Raw genomic sequence first — 17,879 nt, forward strand, 5'->3', positions numbered from 1 at the left:
TGTTTTGCCTCTAAAAATGGTACAGTATATGTCAGGAGAAATACAATAATCTAAAACTGTAACATAGTAAGATTGTCTAAGAAGAGACATAAGATGAAAGGAGCAAAAAGTACTTGTTGGTCCAAGATTTAAGAGAATTAACATAAAGTCGAATAGGGAAGTGCAAGCATGGAACAGTGAGAGAAGTACAGTAGGATTACGAGGAAAAGAAGCAGCACTCCCGACAGAAGAATACAACACACTATTAGCATCAATTAACTGGGATGTGTGAAGCCCTACAGACGGGTCCATACTAATCAGAGCCCGGTGATGCATACGTGACCTAACTATGCCACAGAGATAGTGATACTAAGACAGGAAAAGAGAAAGAGTGTGAGAGAGCAAGAAACTAGCAGAAGCAGGACAGGAAGAAAGAGAGTGAGTACATCAGAATTCATCAGGAACAGATCAGAACAGGGCTACATAGGAATGGTAATTCAGAAAGGAGAACAAGCAGAAGAAACCCCGGCCTTCTTCAGGTACACAACGGGAAAAATGAAAAGCAGAATTCAAATCCAAAATGTACAACATGCTCTTGAGTCAGCTCACCTGCTCTCTACAGCGTATACAAATGAATTCTCTAGCAGCCATAAAAATAATGTCATTGTGAAATTTTCAGAGAACATTGCTATTTTAGGTTTACTGCACATGGATGCAAGTCCCATTGTGTTATTTTTTAAGATATAAGCAATTCTGTACAGTCCCAGCTAACACCAAACAATCCTTGCTAGTAATGAACAAAACCTTCTTCCATTAACTTTACTAGACCATTTGTTCAAAGTTATCTAATATTCTCTAAATGTTAGCACAAAAACCTTATGTATATATTGTTCATGAAACCTTTTATCAGAAACCTTTTATTTGAAAGTTTGTCCAACGTTTCTGCTACTTAAGTTCCTATAATGTTTGCAAAATTATCAAACAGAATGTTGCCTTAATGTTTGCATAGCCAAGAAAAGGTTTTTAAATATTAAAAAAAAACAATGTTGAACATTCAGAAACTATGTATTCATAATCATAACTTAATGTTCTTTTTGTTAGCTGGGGTGACTGCTTTATGTTTCACCCCTACAGAAATCAAGATAGAGACTCCATTCATGGCAGTAGCCTTAAAAAGAAGTGTATTTTTTACACCGAATTCATATTCCAAAAAATTTTCCATATATTGCAATGTGAACAGAGAGAGACAGCAAAACAGACCGAATCAAGTTCAACACTATAAATGTTTCATTTGCAGTTACCTGAATGGGACACCTTGTAATATAAAAAAATGGATACTCTTTATGCATTAAAGTATTTATACACTGTTAGTTCATTTAACACAAACAATACAGATACTTAACATTTAAAGAAATCATTTAATTTTTGTAAATAGAGTAATTAGTCTTTTTTCAATGAGTAAAGTAAGGCTTTTATGATCCCAAACATCTGTTTGACTTAAAACAGAATCTGTTTTCTTGTGCACCATACAGTAAATAGCATGTAAGTGTGAATATAATCACCAAGTGTAATGGTCCTTATGCTCTCTCAGGTCACATAGCAGTTGTCTGTTTCCGCTCGGTTTCGGCAGTGACTGGGAAGTGTCCAGCATTAGCGCACATGTTGCTGCAAGCCACAAATTCTGCATTAACTGCAGAGATATTATAAGAGAATCAGACAGAGAGAAAGAAAGAAAGATGGAGTGGAAATGCAATGGATGTATGTACAGTATGGTTCATATGAAACAGCGCCCTCTTTACGTGAGAGGTGAAAGTGCAGGTCTCTGAGGTCTGGCATGGGAAAACTGAGGCCCTGCTGTTCTCCCCATATAGCACTCATGTTTCTGCCTGTTGTTGCTCCCTGCACCCCAGGTCTGTTCTATTCATATCCAGCAGCGCTGTGTGTGAGAGCGAGAGAGAGACAGACAGGAATCCTGCGCTAACCTAATCTGCTATATGCCTGTGCACTGCAGCATTTGCCTGATGCAACTGCACATATAGACAAGAATATCGTGGATCACATATACAAAATACAAAAACACATACACAGGTGAAGACATAATAGGGAACACAGAAGAGCAGTCACCTCTGCCACGCAGGATCATGTCCAGCATTATTACAACACCTTGCTGGTGGCAGATACAACAACGCCAGCTGCTGTGCAACATTCATGCAGCAAGATGGTAAAAAGCTTAAACCTCATATATACTACAGGTAAAAGTGTCTATGTTTTTCCATATAAAGATATTTGTGCCTTATATGATGATTTTGTATGATGTAAGAATTACAAAATTAGCAAAATCTAAACTATGTCAAAAATAGTTTAATGGGTGTCTGTTTATATTTGTGACAGAACAAAAAGCTGCTTAATTTTAGAAAACCATTGTTAACCTACAAACATTGTCCATTCAAAATTCCCATTATACACTTCATTGAGTACATATCAAGCATATAATGTGGGCTGAATATGTTGCAACAGAAAATGATGAAACCTTATGGCTGTCAAGCAATATGCAACAGAAACTAATCTGAAGAGTCTTAAAATCTTAGAAGATTCTGAAAACATGTCATAATAGAAAAAAAAGATGACTTTAAGGGATGAAATTATTTAAACTGGCATTTAAAAATCAATAACAGCATTTGAAATTCTTCACACCACCATGACAGAAATCAAAACTATATCAAAGCACCTCTAAATAGACATCAAGTCCATTAAGCCTGAAACAAGTTTATTTATATTACTTGTCTTTAATGTGACAGAAAAAGGAACTTACTTTTAGAAATTCATTGTTCAGCTACAAACACTGTCCTTTCAAAAACATTTTACCACATCATTAAACTTTATTCAGTAAAAAGAGGCCAAAAATACACAAAAAGTCTATCTTTGCAGTCCCTCTTTACTTGAGGGGCTCATGTTTATGATATTTGAACATAAAATGCAAACATGTAAGCATGCATAGTTTGGGCAGTAAAATAAATAGACTTAAAACAGGTCTTAATTTGTCAATAAAACTCACTTGATCAGACGAACACAATATTTATCTTAGTATTTATCTGTTTGGCTGGTAAATCCTGAGACAATCAATTCTGCCTTTAACTGTCATTTTGCATTATTGACACACTGTTTTCCTAATTAATATTGTTCAGTTGCTTTGACGCAATCTTTTTTGTTTAAAGCGCTATATAAATAAAGATGACTTGACTTGACTTGACTTGACTTAAATCAATCTTCTGCTTTTGTTCAGGCATTAACAAAATGGTTAATTTTGCTATTTAGCCTAAAGGTGCAATTCACTTAAACTCAAAATAGTGTTGACTCTGTGACAAATTGCTTTTGTTCCTCTACTATAAGTTGGATTAGTTAATAGTCTGCTAAATGCATAATTGCAAGTAGAAATGTATTGACAATGAACAACTGACCTTTTTTGCCCCGCAAAATTTCACTGAAAATAATGATTGTACCTTATTAATACTGTTATATACTGTATATTATTAGGTCTAAGAAGTAATAAATTTCACTTCTGGTTGAATAAATGTACTTCTGTATGATAAACACTTTTGGCATTGCGTTGGCTTCTCCAATATAAATTCTGGATCCTGAAGCAAAACCAGTCGAGAATCCCTGATCTAATCAAGCGCATACACATCATAAACACGCACACACGTGCCTCTCGGGGGGTAATTGGTACCACTCAGTGCTTGCGGCTGATCGCTGCACTGAATCAGCATGAAAAAAATCGATAGGATAATTTAAATGAAAAACAAAGAGTGGGGGAGAGGATTTAATTATAAATCAATTGATAAATCCATCGACTAAAAGCATCTCATTTAATATGTCAAAAATGTGCAGCCTTCTGCTATACGCATTCCAGAGGACACGCAGCGGCTTACTGGACAAAATATCATATTTGGCCACTAATGTAATCTGCTAAGCAAGCATGTTAGGGAGACAGAAAGGGAAAGGTAGAGAGGAAAAAAGGGAGGGGAAAGTGTTCTGGAGCGTCACAGTAATGTATCGCCTCAAGCCCTCTCCCTCTTTTGCCTTACTGCACCATAATGACAAGAACCAATGGATACCCAAGCTAGAAAACAGATGGAGGAGGGGCCCGAGAAAGTAAAAGAGATGGGAGAGTGGGATGCTGAAACGGTCGCTTGCTAAAGAGAAGCCATCCATAATGCAAAAACAACCTATAACCGGCATCAAACCCACTTTGAGTGTGTGTGGAGATGCATAAAGGGGTTAGGGAGTGTGATGATGGAAACAACAGAAGAGCGCAACACTGATGAAAAGACATCAAATGAATGTCGAGGCGGAGATGGAGGGATGTGACACGCAGAGGAGGGAACGGGCGATATGGGAGGAGGGGGAAGAAGCGAGTGGCATCTTGTTCTGCTGTGTAAGGAGCAGCTCTGTGCACAGAGCACTGATTGGTTGGGAATTCTGTGCAGTGGCTGGTGTGGAGCTTTGTAAAAATGACACGGACACCTGCCAGATCCTCCTCCTCCTTCCTGCAGCACACTGCTGAGGCCGCATAGCACTAGGTTGCCAAGCTGAGATCCCCACTATATCATCAGCGAGGCTCTGCTGCAGGGAGGCTGGGAGCCCCATCTCACACAACAAGCAAGCACTTACACACACCTACATGACACATTGAAATAACAGCTACAACAGGAGGGATGAGAAAGAGGGTTTAGGGAAATAACTGGCAAGGACGAGGTTGTATCGTAGCATACAGTGTTTGTGGATTCATACTGTATTTGTTGCTTCAGCTCATCATGAGAAATTTTAGTTACAAACAAGCAACAGAACCATACTGTAAAAATGTAGTAACACTTTATAATAAAGTTCAGTTTGTTCAAATTTGATTTTGAATAAAATAAAATACAATAAATGTTAATAAAAGTTATAACCCTTAGCTGTTTTCAAATCACTTTCAACCATGGCTTCTTGATGCTCACTGCTATAGACAACTACTGATTTACATTGAAAAAGTAATAATAACAATAATAATAGTAATATTTGGATGTAACCTAATTTGTCAGGTTGAGTTAGTCAAATACTTTTTTTTCGGACAAAACCAATTAATTTATTAATTGGACAAAACCAATTAGTTTATTTATTAATTAATCTTAAACCACCACATTAAGAATGATTTTTTTAGCTGAAAAAACTTAGATTACATAATTTTATATATATATATATATATATATATATATATATATATATATATATATACACACATACATACAATTTCCCCATGAAATTCATCCCAACACCTCAAAAATATAAATCATTATTATATATTATATAGATATATTATTTATATATATATATATATATTATAGGTTTATGAGAGTGTATTTGGGGGATGTAAAGAAATCATTTGAAAGATGTTACATAGCTTTAATGATATAATATATGTCACCCTGTCATTCTTAACTCAAAATAAGATATTAATTTATTAATAATTTCAATTTCTAATAATCCAAGGTTGCTATGGTCAAGTAGGTTTAATTAATCATTAAATTTGTGGCCACAAGAAAAAAAAAGGTGTTCTCTTGACATAGTATCTCAAAACCATGACTTCACATTGTGTGGCTACAATAATTAGGCCCTATCACATTTTTACAAGTTAATTTGTTGTGGGCACAACAAAACTAAGTTAACCAAACATGTCATTTCTGGTCAACGTACATTCATACCTAAAGCATTAGCTAATGTTAATGAATAGAACCTTATCGTTAAAGTGTTAACAAAATTGTTTTGTCAATTAACAAAACTTCACATGGTACCATCAAAAATAACTGGTTTTATACAAGTCAAAAACATTTCAATATTTAATATGACTGAATCAAATGGATTGCTTTGTTACAAGAACAAACTATTTAAAAGGCAGGTAGATATTTATCAGGTAGCTTTAGTTCACATTCACTGAGTGATTCAGTTCATCTGAGTGATTTTCAGAAGCTGCTGTATAGGGTAAACTCTATTAGGAATCTCTGATTAGCATAAAACATGCAGGATTGCCTCTTGCTGTGAGGTGTACATGTGTGATGTCATCCTCTACGGAGGCCATAACACTGCTCATATTGATCTCTCACTGTCAGCTGAACTGCTGAGTGTACATGAATGAGGCGGTGAGAGAGCATGTCTATGTGCAACAGTGTTTGATTGGGCCGATAATGTAATTAAATGAGGAAAAATCAGTAGACGAAAGATATAAGATAAGAGAAAAAGTGGACAGAGAGAGAGAGAGAGTACTGCCGCAAGAGCCATCTGGGATAAGAGCAGGACAAGCTGTGCTCCACCTTCAACCCATCTCCATGTCCCTCTCTCTCAAGATCTGGCAGGACACCAGGGTGGGGAGAAGGCCAGAGCCCTGGAACCCCAAGGAATCAGCATCTGGTACCTCCACCAGCCAGAGAAAGAGAGAAAGAGGAACAGAGAATATGTTCGAAAGAGAGAGACAGAAAGAGAGAGAGAGTGTTTGTCTTAAATACATCTCCATCTTTATATATATATATATATATATATATATATATATATATATATATATATATATATATATATATATATATATATATATATATATACTGTATATAAAATCTGAGGACCTTTTTTTTCAGTAAAAAGAATCAAAATTTAATTCTTCACAACAATTTTCCTCCTTTTCACTTAACTTATAATAAATAAATACATTTGTTTCTAACTACATGCATGTACCAGGAACAGTATAAAGTTTTACAAACTCTCACATTTTGTTCTTAGATCATTACTTCTTATGGTGTTCAAAAAAATCTTTTCTCCTTCTAGCACATCACCCTGACTGGATGGGCCTTGGGCCATATCATCTTCCAGTCAGACACCGAAGTGTTAAAGTTCAATTCAAGTCTTATTCTGTGTTGTTTTTGTTAACTATATTTATATATGAGCAATATCACCGTGAGATATGGCTGTATATCGACACGGCTGTGATTCGGCCCAAAAAACTAAATCACTAAAACGTAAACTAATTAAAATAATCTTATTCTTATTCTTGATAATTCTTCATAATGAACATGATGCCAAACTTCCACAAGTTATGGTGGGTTTTCAGAGTACATTAAGCTTTTGTCTCAAAACATCAAGCAAAATTTGACTAATATTTGATGAAAATTTGACAAAATCAAGCTTGATGCAATTGTACCCTATTCTGTAGCAGATTCTGATTTACCCCTTTACAGTTCTTTGTTTCACCAACAGCATCCTGCACTCTTTACTGTCAAGACAACAACAAAAAAAGTTGACAAAATTAAGTAGAAAAGAAAAGTAGAGTGACTTTGAACTAAAAAACAGCAACAACTACCTGGCATGCCTTGTGAGTGCAGGATGCTGGAGTGTTAGTCCAGTTACAGACAGAAGCAAACACCAGCACTGAGGTCATGTGGCGTGTGTACTCTGGATCCCCCTGATAACCACCACATGGACACAAATAATGATAGAGGACAGAGGCTAGAGGAAATTTAACAAGACATTAATGGCAGCATATGGTGACTTGGTAAGTACATATCATTTGTAATAAATGAAGGCTAAAGGGAAGCAACGGTCCAGGTGAAGAGAAAAACAAACAAGCAAAGGCCAGAAGACAAATCATTCACTCAAAACCCACACTTGCTGCACAGAAACAAGAAAAACATAAAAATGTAAAGTACAACGTGAACATAAAAGTTACTGTCAATCATTGGTAATGTTTTATTTTTCAAGAGTTTTTTTTTTTATATTGGGCTTTTTTTTTTTGCTTTTTTAAATGAATCTAGTTCTAATACTTCTCTTGTACATATCTTTACATTTACAGATTAATTTATTCTTGTTTGACTTAAAGCACATAATGAATTGATGTTCAAAGTTTTTACAAGGCAAAACTAATTTGACATTCATTATAACACAGGCCAATATAATTCATCACTCTCATGTTACATTTATATGTATCTTAGCAAGCATGCTTCATTCATAGAACAATTTCCCATACAGCCAGATGTTATTATGTCTCACACACACACACACACACACACACACACACACACACACACACACACACACACACACACACACACACACACAAGCAATGGTCAGTTCTGCTGCTGTAGCAAGCACTCTCTCTCTCTCTCTCTCTCTCTCTCTCTCTCTCACACACACACACACACACACACACACACACACACACACACACACACACACACAGCTCAGCACTTTAACAGATTAATTACAGTCACTGACTGACAGGACAGAATGAACCCTTTCAAATCAGCACATAAGAAAAGCAGCAGACACAGCAGCTCTTACAAACACAGACATAATCCAACAATCCACCTGATTACTTCTTTCCTACAGTGTGGTCCAAAAGTCTAAGAGCACTAGTGGAAATGCATTTTGCATAAATACAAAATTTGTCATCGCAAATTCTACCAGAATAACAATTTGAGTGAAGCATTCAGAACGTCTTAGTGTTTGGTTTGTGCTTCTCGGGCAGCACTCAAGCTGCATGAATTTCACAAGTTTGAGTAAAACCTGATAACCGTGACCATTCTCCTGATTGACCATTTGTACTAAGGAGTTGAATTTGTATAGTAGACTGAATATGTGTGAGTAAACATCCCCACATGTCTGTGGTGCGAGTGTGGATTGTGGTGTGCAACTGACAGCTCAGGGAGAGTAAAAGATGAACCTTTGAGACTGAAGATGAGTATATTGCATAACAGTAGTCAATGTAGTGTGATCGAGGTAGCTCGGGGATACAGACAAAGAGAGAGTGAAAGAGAGAAAATACACTATTGAGTGTTTTGTTTGGGAATGACGCATTGGATTTCATTGATAAAAACACTGAGATTATCAGCCTAATGGAGGACAAGAGAGTGACTCAACCGCCCACCAGATTCACACTTTTCTCTTTCTAATATCCATTCATTACATTCATTCCTCAGGACCTTCTAGAAATGTTGATGCCACAACAAAGACATATAGACAAGAGAATTTCTATATTTCTAATATATATGTGTGTGTTTGTATATATATATATATACATATATATATATATATATATATATATATATATATATATATATATATATATATATATATATATATATATATATATATATATATATATACTTGTCTCTCTATCTTTCTCGTTCTATACATTAATCTATTCATTTATTTTATTTTATTATTGTATTGTTTTTTAATATTTAAACATTTAATATTTTAACATTTTTATGTGTAATTGAATTATCGTTGTCATCTTAGAAATTTAGCTTAAAGTACCAACAAATTGTCTCTTTGTCTAAAACTGCCTGTATACTGCACATTTGAAGTATTGACAAAGAAACCACACATGCAAAAAACTCCCTGACAAACACAAAAACCACACACTCCTTGCTTCTCTTGCACACACACTCACTTCATCGAGGTGAAACAGAGGAAATAGGAAGCACAGCATTTTTTTCTGCTTAGTATTCGATCCTGATAACTGCAGCACACTACACACATTTGTCCTTGCAAATTTTCCAACTCCCTTCCTCTCTTCATCATTTTGCGCTCCTCGTAATCACTCCTTCCCAATCTCTGTCCATCGCTCTAACACTCTCTCATCTTTACGTCCCTTCTCTCTCCCTGTCTGAGCTGTAGTTTGGCAGTCTTCTCCTTCTCTGTGTACTCTATGCGATTAGCTGGGATGACAGAGTGCCTTTCCCCTTGTCCTTAATTCAAGTGAGAGCCCCACTCTGAGAAAATGCTAAAAGCTAGCATGCAGTGGCTAGTGCCAAATGCACAGAGATGCACAAACGTCTCTTAGATGTATGCATACACAACTATAGCAGAAAAACATCCAGATGTGGAAGTGCACATACATACATCTGTGATTTACACACATAGCAATTTCAAGTCAAAAGTCATTATCTCAGAACTCTTACACACCCTGTAAGAATTGATTTTCCTTCATACTTCAACTTGCCTAAGCTGGTTTGCTGGTTTAGCCTCCAAACTCTATTGACTGTTTCTAGAGAGGTTCGGTGCATTTTTTAGATAGTCAGACCTCATACTGTGGTCATCTTTTTCTGTAAGGGCTCATAATGAATCGTGAAGTAGTTCTCAACCTTTCTGACTCTTAACACAGTGTCTACACCGAAACAGCTAAAGGCTGCCTAAACTGGATGCAACAAAGTAACCATTACAAATGTACACTTTGTGTCAGTACATCATAAACAGAATTAGGCATCAGTTCGCTGCTGGGGATTTGTCGTGTCATAAGACAACATCACTGATTATAATGGGTCTATAGTATTTTGTTTCATTGCGCTGCGCCATTCACATCTGGTGTAGACACGGTGGAGGTTCCCATTAATCAATATGCTATTCGAAGCTGAGCTGATATGCATCTTTATTACTTCAATTGCAAAAAAGCTAATAACCTCAAAAAACAAATTCAATTTAATTTTCTACATCTTTATTTTTAGTGGGTTTTTTATTATTTATTTATTTTATACCATTTTAATTCAAATCTTGGTAATATAACTACATTTAAATAATTGTAGGAGTTATTGGGGCCCCAATGGACGTTTGATGAGAACCTTGTTGAGAACCACTGGAATAGAGACTTTCTTCAGTTGACCATGTTTGCTTTTGTGTTATGCAGCATCCACACCACTAGGTGTCAGTATGCATCCAATGGCAAACATAAGCCTGCATAACATAAACAAAAAAATAAATAAGTAAACCAATCAGCTGTGTGCACCTTTAAAGCAAATATTTGATGCATTTCAGCAAAAAAACCTGCATTTCTTTATTCTTTCACTGTCCAATGCTCATTTATCTTTTTCTGTCTTTTCCCTATCATTTATTTTTTCTCTGGTTCTCCAACAAGAGCTTCGTCTCTCCATTTACCACCTTTTACACCGTCTTACTCCCTCATTTCTCATTATCAATTCCCCTCTCCCTTTCTTGCTCCTCCATCCAGCATGCTGCAGTATTACCACCATCAGCATCTTATGAGCACTGCTCTTTCTCTCCTCGGTTCCAGCGCACTCACACAGACACACGGGCATGCAATCTAGCCACATCCACGGGGAAAAGGCTTATCTAAAACTGGCAGGAAAAAAATTAGTTTCATAGTAATAGTCTGGTGTGTGTGTGTGTGTGTGTGTGTGTGTGTGTGTGTGTGTGTGTGTGTGTGTGTGTGTGTGTGTGTGATGAAATGGCAGCATCTTATTGGTATTAACATGACAGAACAAGGATATCCTATATATAAAGTAAAAGTGCCAATATACATTACAGCACCATGGTATCCCCCTTCCCCCATCCCCTCTTTCTTTCTTTCACTACCTCACAGTGTTTCCACGAGAGACCGCAGAGTCCCCCTGGTGACTGTTATGAATATTTTTTCAAGTGCCATGAGAACAGAAAGTAAAAGTAATTGTCTATAGTGCTAAAGTATAGTCTATAGTAAATAAAAGAATAAATGGATTGTTTTACCAAACATTTGTTTGCTATATATTTTTATGCTAGCTTATCAACATGCTAATGATGAACTCCATTAAAATAAATTGTAAATTGAGTCTCCCGAAAGCAACGAGTAATTTTCAGCATTTGACCTGTAAACTAAAGCAGCCTGCTAAACACAATAAAAATAATGTCTGTGGGTCAGAAGCGTTAACGTCCCGCTGGGCCCACATGGACATCTGGGAGGTGTGTACGGCTGAAATACAAGGCTTTTCTTTTCTGTTTTTAGTCGACTGTCCCCCTGTGACCAACGAGTGCTCGAGGGAACGGGGTTTTCCATTTGCCCAGTTAACAAAAAGCTGAAGAGGTGCAGAGGTTGACCAAAATGAGACGGTGTTCTGGACATCGCTGGGCATCCTAAGATTATTCTGGCAGTATAATGGTTTTACTATGAAAAAAAAACAAAAAACAAATGTAGGTGGTTTCACACTGGTAACTCGTTGGCTCTGGTATCTGCTAGTCTTCAACACCTATTTAAAATTCAAAGTAGGAGTGCTGCAGCACATGTGGAGCCATATATGCACAAGCTCACTGGCTGACTAGACTTCAGGGTGGATGACCGGCTCACTGGGATGTTAATGTAGTCTAGTTTAGAAAAGTCCGATGCAAACAAAATCTCTTGAGCCAGGAAAAGATGTCTTGTAAAAGCAAATACGCTGCAACTCAAATGGACTCATTCACTGGCAAGCTGCGGTTGAAGCACACTGCGACTGTAGATTCAAGCGCATCCACTGCTAGACCTCTCATTCACCAATTTATTGGTCTCAGCATGACTGGTTCAGTAAGCTTTATTATCATGCACGTTGCTGCTGCAATGTGTGGCCAAAAGACATGTGCAGTACAGATACTGCATAAAACCCAAGTCACCCTGGTGGTTCGGTTAAGCTTTTGCTGCCAGGATTGTGTAAATGAAGAGTACAGGAGAAAGAAGAGGCCTGCTTGTTACTGAGAGGATCTTGTCCCACATATCTCCTAATTTTCTTACTATATTTAGAGATGTAGTAAAAGTAGATAAAGGGAAACAGTGGGGGAAGACTGGAGGCGTGTTCATTGGTGCCAAAAGCAGTCTCATCTGAAAAGAAGCATTTACAGCCAGACAAACTCTGGTTACAAATGAGCATGTTCATTACAAAGAACACAAAAGGTAATTGATACTTTTAAAGAACTGATAAACACAAGCCCATTTTAGAAGAAAAGGTTTACGGTTAAAAGGAAAGCATCCGAAGGAATCCGATCACACTCAATGTGTTGAACACAGAGGGATGCTGTGGTCTATGTGGATGCACTTCAAACACACACTTTGCAATGAATAAATCAAATGTTGCAAAGGAAGCAAGGAGTAATATTCACTTGCCAATGCACACAAGGAGCGACACACTTTTCAAATAGTTTCAGGTCCCTGAAGTCCTGACATTGAATTATTTTTAGTTATTTTTGGCACCATTCAGCATTCAGTGTTGCTAACTGTTTACAAACACCTGGTATGGAGACAGTACTATATGATGGGAATGGGATATTTGTGCAATTGGGAAATCCAGCGTAAGCACTGAAAAAAAAAATCATTCTGATCATTTTTTCCCCAGTTTTCACACAAAACCTTCCCTCTATGCACGCATTCATTCAAAATTTTGACAAAGGATTTGAGCCAAATTTTTATTCATACTAATGCAAAACCACAAAGCAAATGTACATTTCTAAAAAGAAGTGAATTGTGACATCAATTAAAGCCTTTCTGCATATATATATATACACACATATATCTACATGTGGGAACAAAATACACAAAGCACTGCAAAGCGGGATTATTTTGACTAAGGGCTGTTGCTAAGAAACACCGCTAGAGCTCTGTAGTTCATTTAATAGTTGTTCATCCTTATCGAATAGTATTTTGCACGTGAATGACTATGCACCCGCAGGTTGTTATCCATCCGCTCATACAACATGTGTTTGACTACAAGCTTGAGATGCTGAACAACACTAAAGCAATTCCAATCATTTTGCATACTGTGCATTTGCTCCTCATATAATTGTCATTGAGGATATTTTATTTTGTGATCTCTATTACTTCTTTTTGTATTAACCTGCCATACAGCTCCAGTGCTACGAAGACAATTGTCAATTATATTAGTGGTTTTCAAGCTAGAGTTCGGGGACCCCCAGGAAGCCACAAAAAATTTAAAGTGTAAATTAAAGTAAAATAAAATCATATAAAATAAAATATGCAAATATAATAGAATACATGAAAATGTATTTGTCTTCTATGTTTTAGGAAGCGGGTCCCTCGCATGCCATTCATCATATTTGGAAGTTCATGGAATCAAAAAATTAGATTTTTTCCCCCTGAATAAAATGATACTGTAGCTTGGTAAATGTAGTTAACAGTTATCTGAATCCTTAATCTGGCCAGTGAGGAGTCAGGGTTTGCTGCAACTCTTCACATGTACAGGCTCACTGGAACATCCAGTTTAAACCAGGGATTTAACCAGAGAGAGATACAGCTCTCAGTCTTGCCTTCATAAATCAACTCAAATACTCATGCTATTTTGAAAGTCAGCTATTTTGAAGACGCATCTTCACAAGTGCTTAAAATTAAAACTGAACTGTTTAAAGATGTAACCAAGAATCTATATAACACACTCCTTGCATGCTTTTGTATTCTTTTAGATTTAAAAAATTGCACTGCAAACAGCACTGCATGCATGCACACAAACAAACGCACTGGCTCTGCCTCTGTTGCTCTGTCATTCAGTGGCTCTGCAGCAGAAATCAACGCGCAGTCAGCTAGTATGAGACGCCGCAGTGTTACGCTATAGCACAGCGAGAGGAAGGGACATGGAGGTTGTAATTGATGATTAGCAATCCGGCACGAGGCCCTGCACCCATACAGCAGCCTGCTTATCAAACACTATGCGTGTCACGGTTGATAAAAGACCTCCGTTCAATGACGACGCAGTAAAATGATGACGGCATCTCTCCCTCCCCTTGAGAACTGTGAGCTGGGTAACTTACAATCGCAGACACTTCAAATGCATTAAGAGCAATTCTGCAATCAAATGCAGCCCAAAATTCAAAGGAAAACTGATCAGTTAATTAGTACCCTGGGCTCATTTCAAGAAAGCAAGTGTGTATCGACTGCTCGTGACTATGATCTATAACCCAGATGTGCTGCGGGAGATAAATATCTTATATAGCCTGCACTGATAAAGGACATAAATGGTCGTTGTTCACTAGCTTGTGAATGACATTCTGAGAGGCAAAGGGTGAATTGCCTTTCATGTGCTCCAGCTGAAACATCTCTTAACCGACAAGGGTCAGTAAGTGACTTTGTTCTCCTAAAATTGTTATAGATTTGTACCAAAAAAAATTATTGACAGACAGACAGAAAAAAATAGTCTGTGATTACTTGCTTAAAAAGGCAAGTAAAAAAGTTTGGCGTATCTAATTGGGCTGCAATCTGTGTAAAGTTTATGAATTCATATGACCTTATTATGCTCATTATCCCAAAATTGGGATCCCAAGTGTGGCACCCCAAAAAAATAAAAATAAAAATAAAAATCGAATTGCTTCAGGTCTGGATGGGAGAGGTAGGATGTAACGATTAGCAGATGATTGTGGTGCCAGTGACATACGGGGCTTCTGCTGAATAAGCAGGAAACTGATTCAGTTAAAAGTAAGACCTATGGGAAACGCAGTAGTTCCCGGGATACCGTGAAGATCCTGTGCTTCCGAAGTGGATAAATACCTAAACACAACCAGTAACTTGCTTGGTAAGCTAGAATTTTCTCAAATACAATTACTGGTTAAATCTACAGTAAACCATTTTTAAGGGTCACACCATTTACTTGATAAATATAGGCTACAAAATGAACAAAAAGTTTGTGAGCATAAAAACATGCTTACTGTCAGGCATGAATGTTTCAGCAAAGCAGGAAAAAGTGGGGAAAAATTTTTCTTCTAACATAAAAAACCAAACTATAAACATCCTAGATTTGCAAGGTAATTAAGTTCATAGTCAAATCTCAATAGTGCCCACCTCAGGCTAAATGCCCTGATGACGTTCAATATCGTAGGGGTCAGCCAGGTACCGTTCTGCAGTATGGACAACAGCGAAATTACAAACATTTTGCGCATGCGCAATGACTGGCGGATGAGATATTAATGTGAGTGGATCGTAATTAAGGGTTTATTTTTGCCATAATGGCCGTCTGACTGATAATTATTCGTCTCGCTAGACGCTTACCCAGCAAGTAGTAAATGGACATTAAATGTTTCATTTATTACGAAAAATTTGATCGCTGGATGCTGCTACTGACGAAGTAGAATCAACAAGGCTTTTGTATAGCAGAAAGCCGAGTAAAGTGTGAATAAGAATGTTCTTCAAAGCATTAAAGCAACTTTTCAACCTTTCAAGTGAGGTCACAATTACATTAACAGCAGAAGCAAAAAGGTGAATTTTAAAAAGGAGCGACAAAGTGCTGAGGAGGCGACTGCGCATGCTGCCGAGAGTCGCGACGCATTGTTCACCCGGCAAATAATATGCATGGAGAGAGTGACAGCGAGACAAAATACTGCATTTATCAGAGACAGGGACAGAGAAAGGGTCCACATAACGAACCCGAGTCCCTTTCTTTCAGAACGTAGCTAACAAACTTTCCAAAAGTTTACAAATTGTGCAAAGTACGTCAGTGATTGGACTATTCCAACTCTTGAAGACAAGTTCATGATTTTATGGAGCCTACTCGAGAAATATACAGTCAAATAGTAGCTGAACAGGTTACACAGGGACGATAATGCCATACTACAAGAAGAGAGCTCAAAAGTGATACAGACACGTTTAAAAAGTGAACTAACAAGATGCCGGTACACTCACTCACCCTGGCGTATTTGGAAGAATAGGGGTCCTCAAACAGCGCCCAGATGCGGGGCTGCCAGGTACTCCACCAGCTGGGGTTGCGACCATCCTCCTGTAGACACAACCTCTTCAAATCCCCGTCTGCACCACCCGTTAGCGCCGGGTCGTCCTCTGGCAGGTCCGGCTCGGGCGTCTCGAAGCTGTCCAGCGCTTCCTCGGCGTCCCGATGCTGTCGGTAGTTCATCCAGCAGCAAGCCTCCACGTCCGTCTCGTCGATACCCCAGAACGCGAGCTCCTCCTCGAAGAGAGGACCGCAGACATCGTTGGGACAATGCAACTTCCCTGTGCGGTAATAGTTGAGGATGAAAGCAAAGGTGTTGGGGTGACGGTCAAAGAAAAACTCGTCGGATTTGGGGTCATAGTCAAAGTTACTGAACGCATCTGGCTCCGTGAGCCAGGACAAGCGGGTCCCAGGCAGCGTCTTCAGTGTGCTGCGGTACGTCTCGTGCCGAATCCCCCCGCAGTTTATCACTATTTTCTCGCTGTCTGACGGACAAGTCATGTCTGCGCTGTAACATGCTTTGTTGGACGACTTGTTCCCACCCTTGCGCCCTTTCAAAGAGGAGACACACACCGAACTGAGCATAGAGGAGCAGGGGGAGGGAGAGGAGGAGAGAGAGCCGAGCGGGGAGGGGGGGAGGAGGAGCCTGCAGTAGAACAGAAAAGATGAGAAAATTAGTGATGCTCACACTTGCATACATTATCAAACTGGTCAAAGTAACCTGCTTCTAACTCATCACATCATTAGTACAACTGCAGGAAAAATGGTACAAAAACTGACTTTACAAAAAGTACTACGTTCTTAAAAATAAAGCTTCTTTAATGACTTTTATTGTTCCATGAAGAACCATGCATTCTTTATAGTGGAAAATGGTTCTTTAGATCATTAAAATGTTCTTTATGCTTAAAAAAAGAGGTTATCTTAAGAACTGATTACTGAGAGGTTATTTGGGGAACCCCCTCCAAAAAAAAAATTCTTCTATAGGCATTACTGCAAAACTCATTTTGGGAACCTTTATTTCAAAGAGCATTTAGGTACTAATATGTACAGTATAGGGGTAAATGTACAAAGGTGTACCTTTTAAAGGGTACTGCCCCAGTTTTGTAACTTTTTTTGAGTGTAGGTGGTGCAATGCAATGTCAATCTAGATTTTCAAAATAGATTTTTGACCTATTAAAATTTACAAGAAAACTGCAAATATTAGGGCCATTGTCTAGGGCAAACATGAATATCATATACCTAAGGTACTTTATGGTATAGTCTACTTACTGGGCTTGGAAAAGAGAGGGCCTGTCCATAAAAAACTGTCACAATCTTTGGCAACAGCCCCTAGCCAACATACAAAATCAGATGAATGTTGATGCAGGTATATGGGATAAGCATTTTAATGAAGGAGTGAGTTCAATATACGTTCAC

General features: G+C 37.9%; 1 protein-coding gene across 13 annotated transcripts in view; it reads right to left on the reverse strand.

Annotated features, from left to right (window-relative positions):
• Positions 1-17,879, reverse strand: part of LOC109059036 (potassium voltage-gated channel subfamily C member 1-like) — a 56,461-nt gene that overhangs the window by 32,951 nt on the left and 5,631 nt on the right. For 9 of the 13 annotated variants that reach the window (XM_042724414.1, XM_042724392.1, XM_042724405.1 and 6 more), the window contains exons 1-2: positions 17,733-17,776; positions 16,425-17,109 (exon numbers count right to left, since the gene is read on the reverse strand). In XM_042724414.1, the coding sequence (XP_042580348.1) occupies positions 16,425-17,109; positions 17,733-17,761 (714 nt within the window). In that variant the 5' untranslated portion in view covers positions 17,762-17,776. Of the gene's footprint in view, positions 1-16,424; positions 17,110-17,732; positions 17,793-17,879 lie in introns of those variants that run through there. The other 4 variants (XM_042724355.1, XM_042724372.1, XM_042724365.1 and 1 more) reach the window with 2 other exon arrangements.

The sequence above is a fragment of the Cyprinus carpio genome, chromosome A3, assembly GCF_018340385.1.
Source record: "Cyprinus carpio isolate SPL01 chromosome A3, ASM1834038v1, whole genome shotgun sequence".
Classification (NCBI taxonomy): domain Eukaryota; kingdom Metazoa; phylum Chordata; class Actinopteri; order Cypriniformes; family Cyprinidae; genus Cyprinus; species Cyprinus carpio.